Here is a 24,000-nt window from a genome sequence, read left to right as displayed (position 1 = left end):
CCATCCCTCCACCGTCCCCCCCCTACTCTCCCTTCCCCCATCCCTCCACCGTCCCTCCCCTACTCTCCCCCCCTTCCACCACTGTCCTACTCCCCCCACCCTACTCTCCCTTCCACCATCTTCCCACTGTCCTACTCTTACCCTTTCTCCCCCCCTTGTCCTATGTTTCCCACCCCTCCCCTGCATCTCCACTCCTAGGTGCTACTCCACCCCAAGCCCTCCTTCTACTCTCCTGTCTGACCTAGCAGACACTTTTCACAACAACAAAAAAAAAAAAAAAACGGAAGAAAGACCACACATTTTCCTCCAAAGAATAGAGGAGTAGAGTTATTGGGTGTGATCCCCGCAGAGATCGCCTAACTCAAAGCTAGTTTTTGCAGACATTTTCCCGCTACAATGCCACCCAACCAAACTAAAATGCCCATAATGTCCTGGTGTATCCACTTTAGCAATTTTTAGCGTATTTCATATTTCAATTTTTTTCATTTCCCGAGATTTTACTGCCTTACCAATGATACTAAAGCCCTATATTCATTTCATGCAATGTTCTTGCATAATTTGATATGGCATGATTACCATATTTTCTTGTTTTTTGTTTTTTTTACCCTTTTACAAAAGCAAATCTTACATGATTATCTTACAAACACAAGACGTTGCATGACAAAGAGATAAGGTGTGATACATCACTAAAATTACTCCGCTGCTCTCAGCGTGTATACTCATTAGCAAACAATGCTTTACCATCGTGTCAAACTGCATGTGAAGCGGAGAAATCAAATGATTGTTGTTTGGGTACAAAAGCCAATCCCCCCCATACTCTCCTCCCTTCCACCATCCCCCCACTACTCCCCCCCCTTCCAACGTCACCCCTACTCTCCCCCCTTCGACCATCCCTCCACCTTCCCCCACCCCCCTACTCTTCATTCCACCATCCCTCCACTACTCTCCCTTCCACCATCTATATCTACATCTCTCTCTAGGTGTGCCCTACTCTCCCTTCCACCTTCCACCATCCCCCCCCCCCCTACTCTCCCTTCCACCATCTGCCCCTACTCTCCCCCCTTCCACCATCCCCCCCTACTCTCCCTTCCACTGTCCCTCCACTACTCTCCCTTCCACCATCCCTCCACCATCCCCCCCTACCATCCCTCCACCATCCCTCCACCATCCCTCCACCGTCCCCCCCTACTCCCCCCCCTTCCAGCGTCCCCTCCTCTCCCTTCCACCATCCCCTCTACTCTCCCACCTTCCCTCCACCATCCCCCCCTACTCTCCTTTCCCCCCTTCCACCATCCCTCCACTGTCCCCCCCCCCTACTCTCCCTTCCCGCCCCCCTATTCTCCCTTCCCCTCCTACTCCCCCCCCCGCATCCACCATCCCTCCATCTCACCACTGTCCTACTCCCCCCCACCCTACTCTCCCTTCCACCATCTTCCCACTGTCCCCCCCTTGTCCTATTTGACCTTCCCCTATGTTTCCCACCCCTCCCCCCACTGCCCTGCATCTCCACTCCTAGGTGCTACTCCACCCCACGCCCTCCTTTAAGAACTTACAGCTACGATTACAACATATTGCATACAAAGTTCTTTTTACAGCGTCATTTTTCCATAGACCCTCGTCAAGACACACACACACACAAGAAAAAACAACAACAAAAAAACAAAACAACACCAACAAAAACCCACCCCTCCCCCCTAAAAAAAAAAACCCAACTGTTGGACGGGGACTGAGTACATTCAGAATGACGGATTCTCCGAAATGAGGGGTGGCGACACTGAACAATGGCAAACCTAACTAAAGCTCTCGTACAGACGTCAACAAAGGCTGACAGAGGATAGGGCATTTGGTTCACGGTGGAGGGCCAGATAGATTGCCCTGGTGATAGGAATCGATAGACCAGCCCACAGGAGACGTGCCTGTAGACAGGACACGGGGGGCGGGGGAGGGTGGACGAGGGGGTGTTGGGAGGGGGGGGGGGGGGCGGGGGGGAGGAGTGTAGGGGGGAAGAACTTAAGAACTAGACATATGATAGACAGGGCAGCTGCTGACCCGAACATGAGAAGATAGCATTTTAATTGAGTAGCGTTCTTCTTGGTTTTCTTGCTTCTTCTTTTTCGTGTTGAAAGACCTGTTTTCTTTCTTTTTTAAATTTTGTTTCTTTTTTTTGTTTTTCGCTTATTTGATTTATTTCAACTGTCGTTTATTCATTTGTTATTTATCTATCCTTTTCTCTATCATACATTATTTATCGTTTATTTACTTGTCTGTTCTTTGCGTGTTTGATTGTTTATTATTTATTTGTAATAAATTTAATCATTTATTTATCTTTTTGTTTACTTATCTGTTTATTTATTCATTTATTTACAATCTATTCATTATTGTCTGTTTACTTATTCATTCTCTGTTTCTTTGATTCCTTGTTTATTGTTCAATTACTTTAATGTTGGTTCGTTCACAAATTTTAGTTAACTCGTCACAAAAAAATAAGCAACTTAAGATCCCAAAAGCATTTTATTTTCAAAATGACAAAAAAGCAACAACAAAAACCAACTAACCAAACAAACAAAACATCTAATCAGAAATTCGTGCATTTGAAAGCAGATAATTTAAAGCTCGGTCATATATAAATGAAAGTTAGTGAAATGCTGACACATCTTTTCCGTTTTAAAGTCTAAAAAACGGGCACACCGTTCTTTATTTTCAATTTTAAAATGTTTTTAAAATCTTTATTCAGAACGTTTCTTCAAGGGCGATGCAGTAATTTAGAAAGAAAATATTGGCCTTTCTTTTCAACAAAGACCTTTCTTTCCAGCAAAAATTAACCTTCCTTTTCAACAAAACTGACAAATCGACCTTTCTTTTCAGCAAAATCGAACTTTCTTTTCAGCAAAATCGACCTTTCTTTTCAGCAAAACAAAACTGACAAATCGACCTTTCTTTTCAGCAAAATCGACCTTTCTTTTTGAGCAAAATCAATCTTTCTTTTCAGCAAAATCGACCTTTCTTTTTGAGCAAAATCAATCTTTCTTTTCAGCAAAATTGTCCTTTCTTTTCAGCAAAATTGACCTTTCTTTTCAGCAAAATCATCCTTTCTTTTCAGCAAAATTGGCCTTTCTGTTCATCAAAATTGACCTTTCTTTTCAGCAAAAACGAACTTTCTTTTCAGCAAAATTGACCTTTCTTTTGAGCAAAAGGCACAATGATCAGTATTGTTCCTGATTTTTATTATCAGCAATTTTTTTTCTTCTTCTTTTTGTTTTCGTTTCAATACTGCAGACGATTTTCGCATAGTAACCCAATGCCACCAATGACTTTAAGATAAGCTCACCCACAAGTACACCACCAGCGGAAAGGCAAGGCAACTGAAACCGACATCACCGTCAAGGAATGGCTGGTCAGACACGAAAATCTACGCTAGGGATTCCCCAAGACCATCATTTTTCTTCGTTCTGGTGGTTATTGAGACTGTTAGACCGATAAACACGGTCCCGGGCAGAATCTTGTCGGCACAAACTCTTCTCGACGTGGCTGCACTCTACGTGTCCTTTTTAACAATATGACGGACGCTGTCATAAATCAAGCTCGAGCATGTCATGTGCTTTATCCACGCGCCTTTCCTACCACCCACTCTCTCGCGCGAGATGAGATGGGGAGGCAGCAGCTCTATATAATGGCACAATGGACCGTTCCCCGAACTCCATCTCAAAGGCAGGCTAGCTGGCTGCATGGACTCTCACCCGACACAAAATCTCACTTCTCATGCCGCATCTGGGTGTTCATTCAATGGTGTCCGAGTGGCCGTGGTCATCTGTGTTTATAGGTCATAATAACGCGTGTTATGGTCATATATATAACGTGGTTCATTGGAATGTGTGTGTGTGTGTGTGTGTGTGTGTGTGTGTGTGTGTGTGTGTGTGTGTATTTCACATACGTACAAAGACATACATTCACACACACATTATCACAAACACACACACACACACACACACGCGCGCGCGCGCGCGCACACACACACACACACACACACGAGCGCGCGCGAACACACACACACACATACATGTCCATAAACACACACACACACACACACACACACATACACACACACACACACACACACACACACACACACACACACGCATACACACACGCACTCAATACGTATCCAAAACTGCACATATAAAATGCCTTGCATGAGCACAACAAAATACATGCACAGACATGCAGACATGGACGGCACGCACAGGCACGTGGACACACACACACACACACACACACACACACACACACACACACACACACACATAAACACACACGCAGACAAACACACGCACAAACACACAGACAAACATACAACCACACCCACACCCACCCACATGGATGCACAGGGCAAACATTTTATAATTCTATTCATTTTTTCATTTTTTCTTTCATGCATTTAGTTTGTAGGTGGCCCGGAAATAAGCCTCACTCTAATCTGGCATCTTTTCCGAAAAGGCAAAATCTGTGTTGTGTCATTGATATTCCTGAAATTTTCAGTCGGTTAGTGATGTGTCATGATGTAGCATCTCACAGCCAAAAAAAAAAGTCTGATTAATTCGGAAAAAAAGTGGAGATGGGGGATGAAAAGGAGACGGGAGGGAGGGGGGGGGAGGGGAGATAAGGTGGTAGAGCTGGAGGAGGAAGAGGAAGAGGAGGAGGAAAAAAAAAGGATGATGATGGGAGCAATGAAATGAAGGAGGAGTAATAGAAGGAGAAGAAGGACGGGGAAGAGGAGTAGGAGCAGGACAAGAAAGAAAAAAAAAGACAGAAAGAAGGAGGAGGAGGAGGAGGAGGGGGAAGGAGAGGAGGAAGAGAAGAAGATTGACTGAGCAATTGAATCTTTAATGGGTAAAGAACTAGATAGACGCAGTAAAGGCCTTTTTACAATTCTGTCCATTTAACGACACAAAACAGAGAAAATAAAGAACGACACAAAACATAAAAATAAAGAAAAGAAATGAAATAAAATAAAAGAATATATATACATACACATTACATATATATATATATATATATATATATATAGAGATATAGAGAGAGAGAGAGAGAGAGAGAGAGAGAGAGAGAGAGAGAGAGAAGAAGAAGAAGAAGAAGGAGGAGGAGCATCACCATTTGGGGAGAAAAAAGGAGGATGAGAGGAAGGAGGAGGAGAAGAAGAAGAAGAAGAAGAAGAAGAAGAAGAAGAAGAAGAAGAAGAAGAAGAAGAAGAAGGAGGAGGAGGAGGAGGAGAAGAAGACATATCTCCAGACAGACAGTAGGTTGACTGTCCTCATTTTTTTATGTGCTCAAAAACAAGCACATTAACAAAAGCTTTTTTTGTGTGTGTTGCTTAAATCTGATTTAACGCTCAATAGCCCAATCTACGAGGCAGAAGCTCATTTGTACATTGAAAAAACGTGTACATACTAAATGTTTGTGAAAGAGATATAGATAGATAGATAGATAGATAGAGAGAGAGAGAGAGAGAGAGAGGGGGGGGGGAGAGAGACACAGACAGACAGGCAGACAGACAGAGACAGAGACCTACATAGAGAGACAGACAGACAGACAGACAGACAGCGACAGAGCACGCCATGCCATGTCAATTTTATTTGGTAATCTAAAGAAAGTTAGAAAACGCTCTATTCAATTCAATTTGGTATCTTAACGCAGTACAAGCTGAACGCACAGCAAGGGTATGTAGGCGGAAACGAGGGAAATGATCTACTTTGCATTCCATCTCACAGGACACCAACCCACCAGTTACACGTCTTCCTCTGGAAATGTGAGAAAAGCTGAAACATCACCCCCTCTTAACCAATTTGTAGAACGTATGAACAAAAGAAAAATAGACGAAATTTCAGAAGAACCCCCCCACCCCCCCCCCCCCTCCCCAAGAAACAGAGAAAGAAAGGTGTAATAAAGAAAGAACAAAAGAAAGAAAGAAAGAAAGAAAGAAACAGTGGAAAATAAAGAAATACTCAGAAAGAAAAGACCGATAAAAAATAAGACGAAAAAGAACTGACCCCAAAAGAAAGAAATCAATACAGATATACAAGCAAGAAAGAAAACAGAAAGAAAAACAACAACAAAAAACCAGCAACAAAGAGGCAATGAAAGAATTGTTTTTTAATACGAAGAAAATAAAGGTAAAGAAAACAAGAAAGACTAAAGAAACGAAAAGAAATAAAGAAAGAATAAAATTTAAAAAAAAGAAAGAAAGCCAGAAAAGAATAGAATGAAAGAAAAGCAAAACAAGACAAGACACAAGAAAACAAAACTGTTAACCTCTTCACCACTGCTGGCGAACATGATCGTTAGTGAAGACTCATCATCATCATCGTCGTCATCATCGTCGTCATCATCATCATCGTCATCAACACCATCATCATGTCTCTCGAACAAATCCAGTATGTTTTATAGAATTGTTATCAGACACATCCATATGTGATATGCGGCTTCTGTTCAAACGTGTGTGTGTGTGTGTGTGTGTGTGTGTGTGTGTGTGTGTGTGTGTGTGTGTGTGTGTGTGTGTGTGTGCAGTGCGTGCATGTGTCACTATGCACAAGTTTTTATTTGGATATGCACTTGTATGTATCCTAATTTCTACTGTATCTGTGTGTGTGTATGATTTTCGATTTATGTTCGTACCTTGTTATGTACTATCCCCCCAATATTCCTTGTGACCCGGTACACTTGGTAATAAAGACATATTCTATCCTAATCTATTCTATCCTATTCTTCTATCATCATCTTCTTCTTCCTCCTCCTCCTCTTCTTCTTCTTGTTCTTCTTGTTCTTCTTCTTCTTCTTCTCCATCAACTCTGTGAAGAGTCATATTGCAGCGCCGCACAGAAGAAAAGTTCACCAGATTGCTTGAAGTGTGTCAGTAATGTGTGTCAAAGCATGGATCTGTGCAAATGGGTTTCCTGTCTATTCTGCAATGTTTACAGTCCATAGCTGTTTGTTTGGGGTTTTTTTTTTGTGTGTGTTTTGTTGTTGTTGTTATTGTCCCCCCCCCTTCTCCGTCCCTCAACAGTTCCTTCCAGGATTGTTTTGGCAAGGCCATTGGACCTTGTAACGTGACCATACCAGTGTATAGAACTGACCGCGCAGGTCAGAATGTCAGTCATCGTTCTTCACTCGGCCTCCTTGTTCTGGGAGTTAAAATAGTTTTGCTCAGCAAAATCATATTACGCTGTTCAAAAGAGAAAAGAAAGAAAAAAAAGAAAAAAGAAAGAAACAAAATAATAAATTGCACTTTGGATGCTGACATTCAGATCTCATTTCACCAGCAGTAAAGGGGTTAAGAAACAAGAGACCAAACAAAAAAGGAAAAAAAAGAAAGATGTAACCTAATTCCACAGCGTGGGATTCCACATTGTAAACCTCACCCCCCCCCCCCACACCCCTCCACCAGATAAGCTCCAGCCTACAGAGAACCACAAACAAAAAAGAAGTAACCTTCCAATTCAACAGCGGGGGGTGAGGATGGGGGGTAGAGGGTGGAGCGAAGGGAGGGGGGTGGGGGTTCCACAGCATAAACCTTTGCACCACCTCAGATAAGCTCAAGCTCACAGAGAACCACGAATAAATAAAGAAGTAACCTTCCAATTCAACAGCTGGGGACGGGGGAGGGGAGGGGGACGAGAGGGAGGGAGGAGGGGCCAGGGGGGGGATGAGGGAGGGGGTTCCACAGTATAAACCTCACAACCACACCTCCCCTAGATTAGATCCAGCCCACAGAGAACCACAAACAAAAAAAGAAGCATCCTTCTAATTCAACAACAAGAAGGGAGGGGGCGGGGGTGGGGGAGATTCCACAGTAGAATAAACATCTCCACCACCCCCAGGGGAAAAAAATGAAAAAGCTCCCGCCCTTTGAGAAGAACCAGCGGTCATGGTCTCATCACCAGGCTCTGTTAACAACACAGCGGGAGTTCGTTATGTCCGCCGGCGGAAAGCCACTCACCGGCTGGATTCCAGCGCTGTGTAAATCCCCTGGCCATCTTTTGGGCCAATCATCCGGCGCTGGGGATTCATTCCCTATCCGAGACTCCCTCACGATAGCTAGCTTGGGCGGCGGTTATTCCCGCAAGGACGTGGATGTGACATTCCCGAAACTGCTGGTCAGAGATTTCTGTTGTTGTTGTTGAGTACCTTAATTTTGCTCCATCCACACCCCACACCCCATCCAATTTATCTCCCTGGGATAAATTACTCGTTTGAAAAGTTTAAAACGGAGTTGCTGTGGCATAATCTGTTAGGCATTGGAAAACTGATCCAGTGTTCACCAGTAAACAGTGTTCGAGCGCCTCCCCGTTTCGGCATAGTATTGCGCCCTTGGGGAAAGGCACTGTACTTCCATTACCCTGACTCCAGCTGGGTGTGAGTGGGTACCTGACTTCGGCTGGGGAAGGAGAAGGATTGGGCCCCGCCTTCCGAGTCGAGCCCTAGAAAGAGTGGTGGATACGAAACTGCCCTGGTGAGCGCAGACCCTATGTCAGCTGGTTGGGTACGTTTTGTTTGTTTGTTTTTTCAACCACGCACATTGATTTCATTTCCAATCTCCTGGTCTGGTCAAGTGTATATGCTTTAGTAACCTGACAATTGAGCATATAATTTTTCACTGTAGCTTGATGAAGCCTTTTGTACACGAAAGTGTGTCTTCACAAGTGACTGAGAACGTTGATTTTTTTGACTTTTTGCATTCATTATCAGTTGTTTCGCTTGTCAGTTTAACGACTTCTCTCTTACGAAGTCCTTTAAGTAATTTCCTGTAACTGTATTTAGAGTTGTTTTTTGTTGTTGTTTTTTTTGTCTTTCCAAATTTCACCCACATTTTTACCCTCATTTGCCCAGTTTCCCCCAACCCTCCATTCATCCACATCTCCCACCCCTTCTAACCGAAAATACTCAGATGTATTCATAAATACTTTAACAAAATGTCTTCAATCACCGATATGTGTGACGGGACATTAAACAAAAAATTCCTCCTCCTCCTGGTCTGGGAACGTTTTGTTAACTGAGCTTTGCTGAGAACCTTAGTTTTGTTACATGCGCCTAGACCCTCCACATCCATTTCAATCTCCCTGGTGTATATATATATATATATATATATATATCGTATCTTTTGCTTGGGTGAAGTTGATTTCCTAGTGTGGGGGCACTTTCGAAACAAAACAACAACAAACACATGGGAGTGGAAAGGAAAACGTGCCCCCACCCCCACGCCCCCACCCCGAAAAAAAAATGTAGCAGTTTTTCGTTGTTTTTAATCCCGAACACTCATCTCGACAAGAAATACGATGTCTGGCCACATACTTTCTATATCCTGGACTGACTCGCAGTCTCACAATCTTCCGTAAGCCTACAGCTTTTCCCAGTTTGGGTCGAGTCAGCTTCGGACACGATGAAACAAAAGTCACAATGACATGATTTTGATCCCGGCGGTCGTTGAAAGCATGCCCTGGTCATCAGTATGGGTTTTTTTTGTTGTTGTTTTTTTTTTACCGGTTCTGCTCTTGAAGGTTACAATGAATATAGTGTAGCTGTGTCGATTTTCATTTTATATTTGGATAGTTATGTAAATAAACATCTCTCTCTCTCCCTCCCTGTTACTCTCGGTCTTTATCTTTCTACACACACACACACACACACACACACACACACACACACACACACACACACACACACATATATACATATATATATATATATAATTATGTGTGTGTGTGTATATATATATTTCTCTTTCTCCCTCTCATTCGCCCCCCCCCCTCTCGCTCTCTCTCTCTCTCTCTCACACACACTCGATTCCTTTATTTCTATTTCTCTCTATTTTTCTCACTGGCTCTCTCTGTTTCTCCCTCTTTCGCACCCCCCTTCTCTGTCTCTCTTTCTCTCTTTCTCTCTCATTCCGTCCCAAGTTTTTTTTGTTTATTCTTTCTATGGTCATCAACGTGACAGATTCAAGAGCGGAGAAAAACGGAAGACAAACCCTGTCTGATAATGTAATTAAAATTGATCATATATCAACATCGTTTAGTGAGAGCCTGGATAAATTGCTCTGCGCGGGAATGATTATGACCGCCGTAAAAAAGGAAAGATCACAAAAATATTTGACAACATAACCGAATTCAACGTCCGATGGATAAAACAAACAAACAAACAAAAACTGCAGGGAAGAGTAATTACACTCTATGACATCGGCCAACATGTATTAGACGTCGTGTTTGTTTGTTTGTTTTAATGTTGCTATTTTTCTCCATGCGCGATGTTGTCATCTATGCGATCGTTGTGAGACTGACATTCTGTCTTGTCAGCGGGGATGAAGACGAGAATCGTTTCTGCTCTGTCTCTTTCCCTGCAGACACACACACATACACACACACACACACGCACGCACGCACACACATACACACTCTCTCTCTCTCGCTATGTCGTAATTACCTAGTAAAGTTCTGATAACATTACAAAATGTTGTTATTATGCCTTTGCTCACATGGGGGCTCTATCCGTATCAAATAACTCATTTGAGTTTGAGTCCCTGTCTCTGTCTCTCTAAGTCTGTCTGTCTGTTTGCTCATGTAAAATTTGAATTCGGTAGGTGTAATTCTCAAGTGAACATATCCTCAAGCAGCTTTCTAGACTTCATACATGTGCACTGGAATGAATTTTTCTGAGATCTTCCAAAATTATCATTGCATTTGGCTGTGCTCTACCTTCAACTGTAGGTATAATTTAAACTCGCTTCTTCTTCTTCTTCTTCGTTTCTGGGCTGAAACTCACACGTTTACTCGAACACACAAATGGGCTTTTACGTGTTTGACCACATCTACCTCCGCCATGTAGGCAGCCATACTCCATTTTCGGGTGTGTGTGAGGGAGAGGTGTGGGGGGAATGGGGGGTGTGAGGGGGGGCGCATGCCGGTTATGTTCTTGTTTCCATAACCCACCGAAAGCTGACATGGATTTCGGGATCTTTAACGTGCGTTTTTGATCTTGTGCAAGCATATATACACGAAGGGGGTTCAGGCACTAGCAGGTCTGCACATCTGTTGACCTCTGGGAGATTGGGAAAAAAAAATGCCCATCCTTTTCCTACCAAGCGCCGTGACTGGAATTTGAACCAGGGACCTTCAGACCCCCGTCCGAGCACTGATTTCTTATTAAAAAAAGAAGAAAAAAAGAGTCTCTTATTTTCAGGTGGTTTATTGTGGAATGATATTTCAGGCATCCGTCATGTTCAAAATAGTCATTAAGCATTCAGAAAACGTATCACCCAAAACATTCAAGAGACAATTTGCAAACACAATAAATATCCTCTCTCTCTTTCGCTGTATTTCCTTTTATTTTTTTTTCTCTATGTTTTTGTAACTGAAATTTATTTGTACATTTATATATTTGTAAGTGCTGTGACTTAATTAGGAAATTTCCATTCCTAATGTTATGCTTTTTTCTATCGAGTTTTTCTTATACATATTTTTGCCCCCTTTTTATGCGGACAGGATGAGAAGAAATCTAATGTGCTCATTCCTTTAATCCTTCAATGAAAACGTTCATTCGTTCATTCATTCATTCATCTGACCCTTCTCTCTCTCTCTCTCTCTCTCTCTCTCTCTCTCCTCTCTCTCTCTCTCTTTCTCTCTCTCCAGTGCCTTTTGCAGGTACACAGACACACAGAGAGAGACACAGACAGACAGACAGATATAAACAGCCACAGCCACACACACACACACACACACACACAGGTACACACTAACTGACAGCCTGAACCAGGGAAAGAGAGAGGGGAAAGCAACCACACATACAAACGATTGTCCCCTGAGCTGAATTTGCGCGCACGATTGATCCACGATTTTCAGAATCCCGAACGTGCTGGTTTGAATGCGAACTATTCCTCGACCGAATTAGCACGTGCTATTTTTTTCTCCCTCACAATTTTCTGAATTTCGAATGTGCGTGCTCGTCGTTGTTTTTGCTATTGTTGTTGTTGGTGGTGGTGGAGATGGTGTTTCTTCTGTTGTTGTTGGTGTTGTTGTTGTTGTTCTTGTTGATGACGTTGTTGTTGTTGTTGTTGTGGTTGTAATTGCTGTTCATTCGTTGTTTCTAACAAACGGACAAACCGAGAAGAGAGAGAGAGAGAGAGAGAGAGAGAGAGAGAGAGACAGAGACAGAGACAGACACAAAGAGAGACAGAGACAGATATCAGTAATTTCCAGTGAGCGGTATGAATGGCACAGATGAAAAATAAACATTTAAGAAATGTCTCTAATAATCATTCTTTGTCCATTCTGTCCACTAAGTGTAGGCACAGAGAAAGCCTTGCCGAAACTAAGGCTCTGTTGCACGACTGATGGAAACGGAGAAATGTTTCTTTGCGATGTGTTCAAACAGTGAGGCTCGTCCATAACCCAAACCAGGTTTTCGGGACCAGTGACAATCACAGTCATACACATTTATCTTCGTACGATTTTGCTGTATTATTCTCTGTGTGTGTGTGTGTGTGTGTGTGTGTGTGTGTGTGTGTGTGTGTGTGTGTGTGTGTGTGTGTGTGTGTGTGTGTGTGTGTGTGTGTGTGTTGCCCTTGTTATTATTACTGCTGTTGCTGCTATTGCTTCTTTGTGGGTGTTGTTTAATTACGATGTTTTGCTGTCATCATAACCTTCTGTAACGTTCAGAAAACACACACACAGAAACACAGAAAAAAGACGGACAGACAGACACATACACTCTTACGCACACAAACACACACACACATAAACACACATTACAACACAACACACACACACACACACACACACACACACACACACATACATCACACCACACTACACTACACCACACTACACTACTCGCCACATCAAAACAAACAAATACACAAAAGGCGAGCCATCGGCTGAACTGACCTTTATATCATCCAGCTCCACCACCCTAACCCAACCCCCTCACACACACCACCCCACCCCACACCACACAACAACACACCTCGCCACACGCCACACCACACCACAACACACCTCACCACACCACCCCACCCCACTACACACCTCACCACACCACCCCACCCCACACCACACACCACAACACACCTCACCACACTACATCGTACCACACCCCACACCACACCGCACCAAACCACAACACACCATACCACACCACACCACATCACACCACAACATACCTCACCACACCACAACACACCTCACCTCAACACAACACACCACACCACAATACACCGCAACATACCACACCACACAACACCACACCACACCTCACCACACCACACCAAACCACAACACACCACAACATACGTCACCTCAACACACCACACCACACCACATCACAACACACCTCAACACACCTCACCAAACCACACCACACCACACCACACCACACCACAACACAACAAACACACACACACAAAAGCCCAACCAGCTGCACTGACCTTATCGTCAAACTCCACCATCCCACCACACCCCACACCATACCACACCACACCTCACCTCACCACATCACAACACACCTCAACACACCTCACCAAACCACACCATACCACACTACACCACACAACACAACAAACACACACACACAAAAGCCAAGCCAGCTGCACTGACCTTATCGTCAAACTCCACCATCCCACCACACCATACTACGCTATGGCACACCACACCACACCTCACCTCACCACAACACCACAAAACACAGACAAACACACACCAAAAGCCCAGCCGCCACCAGCCAGGAGCACTGACCTTCTTGTCGTCCAGCTCCACCACCCCACACTCCAGGATGGCCGTGTCGCCCACAGCCACGGAGTAGAAGGTCGGCGTGGGCAGGAACCTGGGCAAGGGACCGCTGAGCTCCACATCGTCAAGGTTCAACACTGTCGCCAAACACACAGAAAGACAGAGAACTCAGAACTCAAAACGTTGGGTTTTTTTTTTCTTCTTCTTCTTCTTCTTCTTCTTTTTATTTTATATTATCATTCATGGATTAAGGTTGAGGAAGCAATGGTGAAGACGCTCAGCTGCCAACACAGAGAGTCTGTGAGGGTGTGGGTTCGAATCCCTGCTCTTGCCCTTTCTCCCAAGTTTGACTGGAAAACCAAACTGAGCGTCTAGTCTTTCGGATGACACGATAAACCGAGGTCCCGTGTGCAGCACGCACTTGGCGCACTAAAAAAAAAAAGAAGAAGAAGAATCCATGGCAACAAGTGTTGTCCCCTGGCAAAATTATGTGAAAAGAAATCCACTCTAATAGGTTCACAAATATGTAACCATGCACTCAAGGCCTGATTAAAAGCGCATTGGGTTATGCTGCTGTCAGGCATATGCCTAGCAGATGTGGTGTAGCGTATATGGATTTGTCCTGTCAACACAGAATGAGAGAGAAAACTCAGAACTCATAATTCAAGATGTGTTTGATTTAATTCAACTTTATTATTACTCAAGGATTGAGCACTGTCATCAACAGCAGAGAGAGAGAGAGAGAGAAAGAACTCAGAACTCAAAACTTCTATTATTATTATTCTTTTTTATTTTTTATTTTGCAATCTTTAGGCATGGTCTGTTCTTCTTCATACCTGTCCTTGCTAATATATTTACGTTACAATACTAGCACATACATATTTGAACGGAAACGAAGATAAGAGAGAGAGAGAGGGAGGGAGGGAGAGAGAGGGGGGGGGAGGGAGGGAGAGAGAGAGAGAGAGAGAGAATTCGTGCAGAAAGACAGGTGGAAGGACGCAGACACAGACACACACACACACACACACACACACACACACGCAGAGCGAGTGAGAGAGAGAGAGAGAGAGAGAGAGAGAGAGAGAGAGAGAGAGAGAGAGAGAACATGAAGAAGAACAAGAACAAGAACTTTAATCTCCAGGCCTCCGGCCCCTAGAAAGAAGTCAAAAGTACACAATATGGTGATCACTTAGCCACATCAAAATGTAAAATATACACAAACTTAAGCCTGTAGAACAAAAGTGCTTCTTGTGCATAGCAAATTAATTCTGAATTTCTTCATTGCTGTCAAAGAATTCCTGTCGTATCCTCAGGACATTAAACATATAAATGCAGAGTTTACGATTACTGTAAACAGAACCATTCTTCAGCAAATGAAGACATGAGTGACCTTCAGAGTTCAGATGTTTTTCCCGCAGGTTATTGTAAAGGACACAATTGTTTATAAAATGGTTTTCATCTTCGACCACGTTACAATGTTTACATGCGAAACTGAGAGAGAGAGAGAGAGAGAGAGAGAGAGAGAGAGAGAGAGAGAGAGACAGACAGACAGACAGACAGACAGACAGGCAGAGAGAGGCAGAGACAAAGGCAGACAGACAGAGACAGAGAGACAGAGAGAGAGAGAGAGGCAGAGACAGAGAGTGACAAAGACAGGGCGAGACAGAGAGAGAGAGACAGAGACACAGACAGACAGACAGACAGACAGACAGACAGACAGACACACACACACACACACACACACACACACACATTGACAAATGGATAGTAGAGTTAGAAAGAGGCGGAAAGAGAGAGAGAGGGGGGTGGAAGAGAAATATGTCATCGGCATCCACTATAGACAGTAAACAACCGGAGAGAGAGAGAGAGAGAGAGAGAACTCAGAACTCAAAACGTTTTTTATTCAAGGATTAAGATTTTAGGCATAGCCTATTCTTCCAATCTGTCCTTGCTAATCTACATCTATTACAAATAGCACACACATAAACGAAAGGAAAAAGTTTTCATGCAGAAGGGTATACATAATGAAGAAAACAACCCCCCCGTCCCCCGCCTCCCCCCCCCCCCCCCCACCCGCACCCATACACCCACACCCGTGCACACACATGCATATATACACTGACGCTCGCGCGCGAGCGCACACACATATATACAAACACGCGCGCGCACACACACTGACAGCACCCACTCCCTCCCCCCACACACTAAGATTGACAGATGGATAGGACAGTGAGTCAGAGAGAGAGAGAGAGAGAGAGAGAGAGAGAGAGAGAGAGAGAGAGAGAGATCATCAGAATAGAAGTTCCAGAAACATCCGAGTGTTCAAAAGGTACAGTATTGTTACTGTCTCTGAAATCTACGTGTGGCAAGTGCAGCATACTACAGTGACTGCCACCATCACCAATATTACTTGGACATTTGTCACGATTATGATAGAATGAAATGAATAGATTTATGCATGCATAAGAAATAGAACGGAAAAAAAAGAAAAAAAAGAGAGAAAAAAAACAAAACAACAACAACAAAACCCACAATGCATTGAGAAAGCAAGAAAAGAACAACAACAGCAACAATAGCTAATACAATAAATAAGATCAGAGTTATTTACTGTTGGAAGGGGTGAAGATGTTTATGCAGACTTGATTTGAAAATAGGAAGAGAACTGCCCGTTTGTATGTGCAAAGGAAGGGAGTTCCACGGGGATGCACCCGAAAATGCAAAACTAGTCTTGAACAAATCAATTCGGGTACGTGGCAAAATGTATTTGTTAGAGCCATATCGGCATGAGGCTCGTGTAAGCAGGTGTTTGAGATATTGTGGTGCCAAGTTATTGTGTGTTTTGTACATGAGTAATGCTTTGTTGAATTCTAGCTGGTTTTGAAGTGGAAGGATATTTAACCTGGCTTGCTTTTCTAACGTTGACAGTGAGTGATCTGGTAGAATTAATCTGGCTGCTCTCTTGTGGAGAGAATTTAGTTTCTTAAGATGAACATCTGCAGCACAGCTCCAGACAACAGATGCATATTTGACGTGAGCAAGACAGTGAGTGTGGAAGAACATTTTGCGAGCTTCACAGAGAGAGAGAGAGAGAGAGAGAGAGAGAGAGAAAGAGAGACAGACAGACAGACAGACAGACAGACAGACAGACAAAGAGACTGGTTTTGACACTGACACTTTACTGTAATTAACTTTAAAAGCCTATGTGACAGGTGTATGCGTGCGTGCGTGCGTGCGTGTGTGCGTGTGTGTGTGTGTGTGTGTGTGTGTGTGTGTGTGTGTGTGTGTGTGTGCGTGCGTTCGTGCGTGCGTGTGTGTGTGTGTGTGTGTGTGTGTGTGAAGCGTGGAGTACCGTGTTATGACCAAGCATCTTGACAGCCCATATCCCCAGGGATTTCAAAAAGAAAGAAAACAACAACAACAACAAGAAAACCGCCATGAACGTCACACAGATCTCCAAAGAAATGCCCCCTCCCCCTCCTTTCCTCCCCCCCCCCCCCCCCTCTCTCTCTCTCCCCACCCCTTCAAAATCATTCCAACCTGCCAGCAGTCACATTTACCCTTTGGGGGCTTTCAAATGAAGATTTTTGTTTTGTCCTGCAGATTCCTCCCCCCCCCTCCCCACTACCACCCTCCCTCCCTGCCCTTTAAAAGTATGTCTCAATTTCTATTTATTTATTCATTCATTTTAAACTCAAGTAAATTTCTGCCTTGTCTCATTTTCGAGAGTTTTTTTTTTTTTTTTTTTAATGTGCTCGCACTGCGTGGAATTGGAAACATCTGCCTTGGGATTTTCAATTTTTTGTCGTTGATTGCCATTTTCTTTTCTTTCTTTTTTTTTTCCTCTCGGGTGAAACAGTGTCCAGGTATATTGCACCCAGGTTGGTTTTCCAAGCCATTACCTTTTCCATCGTGTTAGATACATGCTAATTTGTATGTTTTTTATTTATCTATTTTTTTTACATTTATAAGCTTTTCGTTTTTACCACATTACAATCCTGTGGCGTTATCGTTAAAACCGGTCATTAAATACGATCAGTCGATCAAAAAACAAACAAAAATAGGAACAAACAACAAAAAAACAAACAAACAAAACCACTAAAACAAACAGACAGCAGCTATGGATGGGTTCATCAATCTAGATGCATATTTCTACCAGATCACAACCCTTTGGCCTTAATGTTAAAACTGGCCATTGAATACGACCAGTCGATTAAAAACAAAACAAACAAACAAACAAAACCAAAAAAAAACCCCAAACAAACAAAAAACAAACCCGAGCAGCTACGGGTAGGTTCATCAAAATGGACCAGGACTGCTGAAATTGAAAACTTGGAACACAACTGGCCGGCCACTGCACGTGCCATTTACCTTGATCGATATTTCATTCTCACGATCGAATGGAATATACAGTTTTGCTGGAAACTAGTTCTCGTGACGAGCGTTCATTTGATCAATCATCGACTGATTCAGAGATCTGGGTTGGCAGTTTTAATTGGCTGGCTGACCGTCTAACGGACTGACTGACTAGCTGACTGACACACTTACTCCTTCACTCATTCCCTCCCTCCCTCCCTCCCTCCCTCACTCACAGCTTGCTTGGCTGAGTGATCGAGCGATAGTAACGCAAGAGATGAAGTGAGGAAAGAAACAAGGAAGGGACTGAATTCAAATAGGAGACAACCTACGAAAGGGAAAAATACAGAAAAGCTTAGTTTATTTGACTTGAGTAAAAAAAAACAAAAAATCAAAAAAAAAAAAAACAACGAAATCGGAGAATTCGAAAAAAAAAAACCCAAAACAAAACGGGATGAGGGAGGTTTACCTGGACGTATGTACCTCTCCCCCCACCTCTCTCTCTCTCTCTCTCTGTCTCTCTCTCTCATAAAGTTGCTGTCCTACATGCCAGAGAACATTAATGGGCAGTAAGTTATACACACACACACACACACTCACACACACATTCACTCACTCATCCACTAAGACTCATTCCCCCCCCCCCCACACACACACACCTCCCACCCCGACTCCCACACACGCACATAGCGAGAGAGAGAGAGAGAGAGAGAGAGAGACATAGACAGACAGACAAACAAACATGGACAGAGACACACACACACACGCACATAGCTATAGAGAGAGAGAGAGAGAGACAGACAGACAGACAGACAAACAAACAAACAAACATGGACAGACACACACACACACACACACACACAGAGCGACGATATTTTGGAACGTGGACAAACAAATAACCCATCGCGTACGGACAAGAGAATGACAGCGAAGAATAGGCAGACGATAGAATAGGAAGGCACATCAACAGCCCTGCAGCCTTGGACACAAGAAATCCAATTACATTAGTTCCACTGGTGAGGAGGGGCGATGAGGTGGGGTGGGGGTGGGGGAGGGGGCAAAAAGGGATGGCGGAGGGGGCTCGGGGGGTGGGGGTGGGGGTGGGGGTTAGGGAGGAAAGGAAATAAATAAATCATAGAAATGTCATCGAAAACACAAAACACAAACACCCGCTAACAAGATTTAAGAAAACAAGAGCGAACCATTGCATTCGTGTAGGGAAAGGAAACACAAACACAAAATTGAAAACCATAATAGGCAGCACAAGGTTTTCATTGGCTTAAGGTGGGGCGAAGTCGTAATTCCGTCTTTTGTTGTTCTTTTTGTTGTTGTTTTTAATGATTTCTAACGATTCCTTCTCTCTTCTTTTCTAATTTCTTTTTGTCTTTCGTTCTTTGCTTCGTTCGTCCATTGTTTGGTGTTTTCCAGCGCCTCACTATGTTTTGAATACCCCTCCCTCTGATATTACTATTACCGCTACTTCTTGAACTCTTACTGTTGCTGCTATTGTTGTTGTTGCTGCTGCTGCTGCTACTATTACTACTACTACTGCTACTACTTCTGCTACTGCTGCTCCTCCTAGAACTATTACTGCTGCTGCTGTTACTAGAACTAGTGCTGCTGCTGCTGCTATTACTACTACTACTGCTGCTGCTACTACTACTACTACTGCTGCTGCTGCTACTACTGCTGCTGCTACTACTGCTGCTGCTGCTGCTACTCCTCCTACAACTGTTACTGTTGCTGTTGCTACTACAACTACTGCTACTGCTGCTGCTACTACTACTACTTCTACTACTAATACTTTCTTCTCTTCATGCATATGTACACACACACACACACACACACACGCATACATACACACACGTATCTATCTATCTATTTATCTCTCTCTCTCTCTCTATATATATATATATACATATATACATGTGTGTGTGTGTGTGTTGATGCATATGTACACACACACAAGCACACACACACACACACACACACACACACAGACACACACACACATATATATATATATATATATATATATGTGTGTGTGTATATATATTCTTTGGAAATGTGTGTGTGTGTGTGTGTGTCTGTGTGTGTGTGTGTGTGTGTGTGTCTGTGTGTGTATGTGTGTGTGATATGCTGAACGTACGTGAAATGTTGACAGAAGAGCCCCGGAGACAGATCACACACGAGAGGGAAACAAAAATAATAAAGATCGCTCACACTTGAAGTCAGTGGAATTAGGAAGCAGACGGACCCAGATCCCTTGGATCCAGATCCAGCGAGAGATGAATAGTAGCCAAGCTTACCTCAGAAGACAGGCAGCAGGTTCCTTGGGCTCTGTATAGGGTATCATTTCCCCACCACCCTCTTTCTATTTTCCATCATTTCTCATGCAGAAAAAAAGTTGGGGGTGGGGGGTTGGGGGGGAGCAGTCCTTTACATTATTTTCCATTTCGTTGAAAGTTTGAAGAATGACGAGGAAGGTTTAAATGAAAAAAAAAAAAAAAAAAAAGAATTAAAAAAACAGGGGAAAGAATCCTATACCAGCTCCCTGTAGGGTACACAGGAGATGTGAGGCAGATCCTCGGCCAAAAATCAAGGGGGACATAAATATCGCAAATATCACACATTGTCAGAGTATTCCTAGCTGTTTCCTGTCCTTCCAAAGTTTTAATGAATACTGGAATTAAAAAAGAAAAGCTGACATAAAAACAAACAAACAAACAAAAACAAAAAAACAAAACAAACAAAAAACAAAACAAAAACGCGCACATGCGCACACAAACACACACATGCCCGCGCTCGCACGCACACCCATACCCACTCACGCACACATACGCACGAGCGCATACACACACACACACACAACAAAAAAAAAAACCCAAACCAAACATGCACACTCATACGCTCCAACCTCCCCCCCCCCCCCCCCCCCCCCACACACACACAATTCAATTCCACACAGAAGCATGAATAAAACTTGAAATGTCCAAATGAAAAGTTAGCACATGGTACATTTTTCTTGCACACAGCTAGAAAAAGGGCCTTTTATACTGATGAAAAAAAAAAAGTGAAAAATAATAATAATACTAAAAACAAACCAACAATATGCTCACGTCCAAAGAATCCACCAGAGCAGATTTCAACCGCTCCAGGCAGGAAGCAAAATGAAAAAAAAAAAAGAAAAGAAAGAAAGATAATTGGGCAGGAAGAGCAGTCAGTACAAAGAAGAAGGAGAAGAAGAAGAAGGGGAAGGAGGAGGAGAGGAAGGAGAAGGAGGAGGAGAGGAAGGAGAAGGAGGAGGAAGAGAGGAAGGAGGATGAGCTGGAAGGAGGAGGAGGAGGAAGAGAGGAAGGAGGAGGAGAAGGAGAGGAAGAAGGAGGGGGAGAGGAAGGAGGAGAGGAAGAAGAAGAAGGAGAAGAAGAAGGAGGAGGAGGAGGAGAGGAAGAAGGAGGAGGAGAAGGAGAGGAAGACGGAGGAGGGGAAGGAGGAGGAGGAGGAAGAGAGGGAGGAGGAGAGGAAGGAGGAGAAGAGGAAGGAGGAGAGGAAGGAGGAGAGGAAGGAGGAAGAAGGAGGAGGAGAGGAAGGAGGAGAGGAAAAAGAAGAAGGAGAAAAAGAAGAGGACGTGGGGGAGGAGAAGGAGGAGGAGAAGAAGGAGGAGGAAGAGAGGAAGACGGAGGAGGGGAAGGAGGAGGAGGACGAAGGAGGAAGAGAGGGAGGAGGAGAGGAAGGAGGAGAGGAAGGAGGGTGGGAAGGAGGAGAAGGAGGATGTGGAGGAAGGAGGAGGAGGAGAGGAGGAGGAGGAGAGGAAGGAGGAGGAGAGGAAGGAGGAGGAGGAAGGAGGAGGAGGGGAAGGAGGAGGAGGAAAGGAAGAAGGAGGAGGAGGAGAGGAAGACGGAGGAGGGGAAGGAGGAGGAGGACGAAGGAGGAAGAGAGGGAGGAGGAGAGGAGGAAGAGAGGAAGGAGGAAGAGGAGGAAAGGAAGGAGAAGGACGAAGGAGGAAGAGAGGGAGGAGGAGAGGAAGGAGGAGGAGGAGGAGGAGGAAGGAGGAGGAGGAGGAGTGGAAGGAGGAGGAGGAGGAGAGGAAGAAGGAGGAGGAGGAAAGGAAGGAGGAGGAGGAGGAGAGGAAGCAGGAGGAGAGGAAGGAGGAGGAAGAGAAGGAGGAAGAGAGGAAGGATGAGGAGAGGAAGGATGAGGATGAGGAGAGGAAGCAGGAGGAGAGGAAGGAGGAGTAGAGGAAGGAGGAGGTGGAGGAAGGAGGAGGAGGAGGAGCGAGGAGGAGAGGAAGGAGGAGTAGAGGAAGGAGGAGGTGGAGGAAGGAGGAGGAGGAGGAAGGAGGAGGAGAGGAAGGAGGAGGAGGACAATGACGAGGAAAAGAAGCGGGTGTTCAACAACCATTCGCAACCTGTTTCAGTCTCTCTGGGAGGCGTCAATCTGGTTACTTTTACTGATAAACGGTTAACTACACACACACACACACACACACACACACACACACACACACACACACACACACGCACGCACACACGCACAGACACACAGACACACACACACACACGCACGCACACGCACGTAGGCACACACACACACACACACACACACACACACACACACACACACACACACACACACACCACGTGGAGAGAGTAGGGTGAGAGAGAGAACGAACGAACAAACGGACGCACAAACGACCGATCGATCGAACTGTTTTTATTGAGGGAAAACAGAAACAAGCACTTATGGCTTGTTTTCATCCTGCCCTCATGGAAAGTGAAAACAGGACAAAAACTCAATACAAAAGCATAGAATTACATGGATGAATGTCAAATTATGTTAAAAAAAAAAAAAAAAGAAGAAAGAAAGAAAGAAAGAAAGAAAGAAAAAAAGCGGAAAAAAAGAAGAGAGATGCTGAACATAAATACATTCATAAATGTTACCTGGATCAGAAAGAGAAACAAAAGACTCAGGAAAAGAGACAGACAGAAGGCAGAGACAGAGAGAGAGAGGGAGACAGACAGAGACAGAGACGGACAGACACAGACACAGACAGACAGACACAGACAGACAGACACAGACAGAGACAGACATAGACACAGACAGAGACACAGAGAGACAGACAGACAGACGGACAAACGGACGGACGGACGGACGGACCGACAGACAAAGACAGGCAGATAGATAAACAGGCAAGGGGATGGGGGGTGGGGGGGAGGGGGGAGGAGAGTGAGAGAAAGAGAGACAGACGGACAGACAGGGATAGATAAGACAGAGGCAGCCAGCCAGCCAGAAACGCAGACAGAAACAGAGACACAGACGGAGACAAAGATAGACAGACAGAGACAGAGACAGAGACAGAGAGACAGAGACAGAGACGTACACAATGACAGAGATGGGAAGGAGACAGTGAAACGAAAAACCCGCAAGTGCAAGCATACAATAAAATAAAATAAAAATACATTTTAACCATATCCCCACCTTTTAGAAAGTTAGAATAAAAGAAAGGCAATCATCTTATTTAACATCAGCCAAAGACAAAAGTTTGGCCAACATTGCTTTTCTGTTTTTGTCGTTTTTGGTACTTCTTTTTTGTAATTAAGCGAACGTAGGCATGAATGCTCGTACGCAGCAGACCTCCCCACCAGTACCTCATTCGCTATCCCTTCACTTGCTGTTCATGAAGTTGGTTCCTTAATCTCAAATCTAAAGAAAACGAAAGCAATGGGTCCAGACAATTTAAATGCATCTGTTCTCAAGCTTGCTCTACCCTACATAGTAGACTCCCTTACATACATTTACAATTTATGCATCGAACAGAACAACGTTCCCTCTGCACTAAAATCAGCAAAAGTAATTCCACTGCCAAAGTCAAACGATA

At 44.0% G+C, this 24,000-nt stretch overlaps 1 protein-coding gene across 1 annotated transcript in view; it reads right to left on the bottom strand.

Annotated features, from left to right (window-relative positions):
- Positions 1 to 24,000, bottom strand: part of LOC143282239 (roundabout homolog 1-like) — a 120,509-nt gene that overhangs the window by 64,168 nt on the left and 32,341 nt on the right. Inside the window, exon 2 of the mRNA XM_076587839.1 lies at positions 13,776 to 13,906. Coding sequence (XP_076443954.1) covers positions 13,776 to 13,906 — 131 coding nt within the window. The remainder of the gene's footprint in view (positions 1 to 13,775; positions 13,907 to 24,000) is intronic.

The sequence above is a fragment of the Babylonia areolata genome, chromosome 5 (assembly GCF_041734735.1).
Source record: "Babylonia areolata isolate BAREFJ2019XMU chromosome 5, ASM4173473v1, whole genome shotgun sequence".
In the NCBI taxonomy this organism is placed as follows: Eukaryota; Metazoa; Mollusca; class Gastropoda; order Neogastropoda; family Buccinidae; genus Babylonia; species Babylonia areolata.
This window is presented reverse-complemented; position numbering and strand designations above follow the sequence as displayed.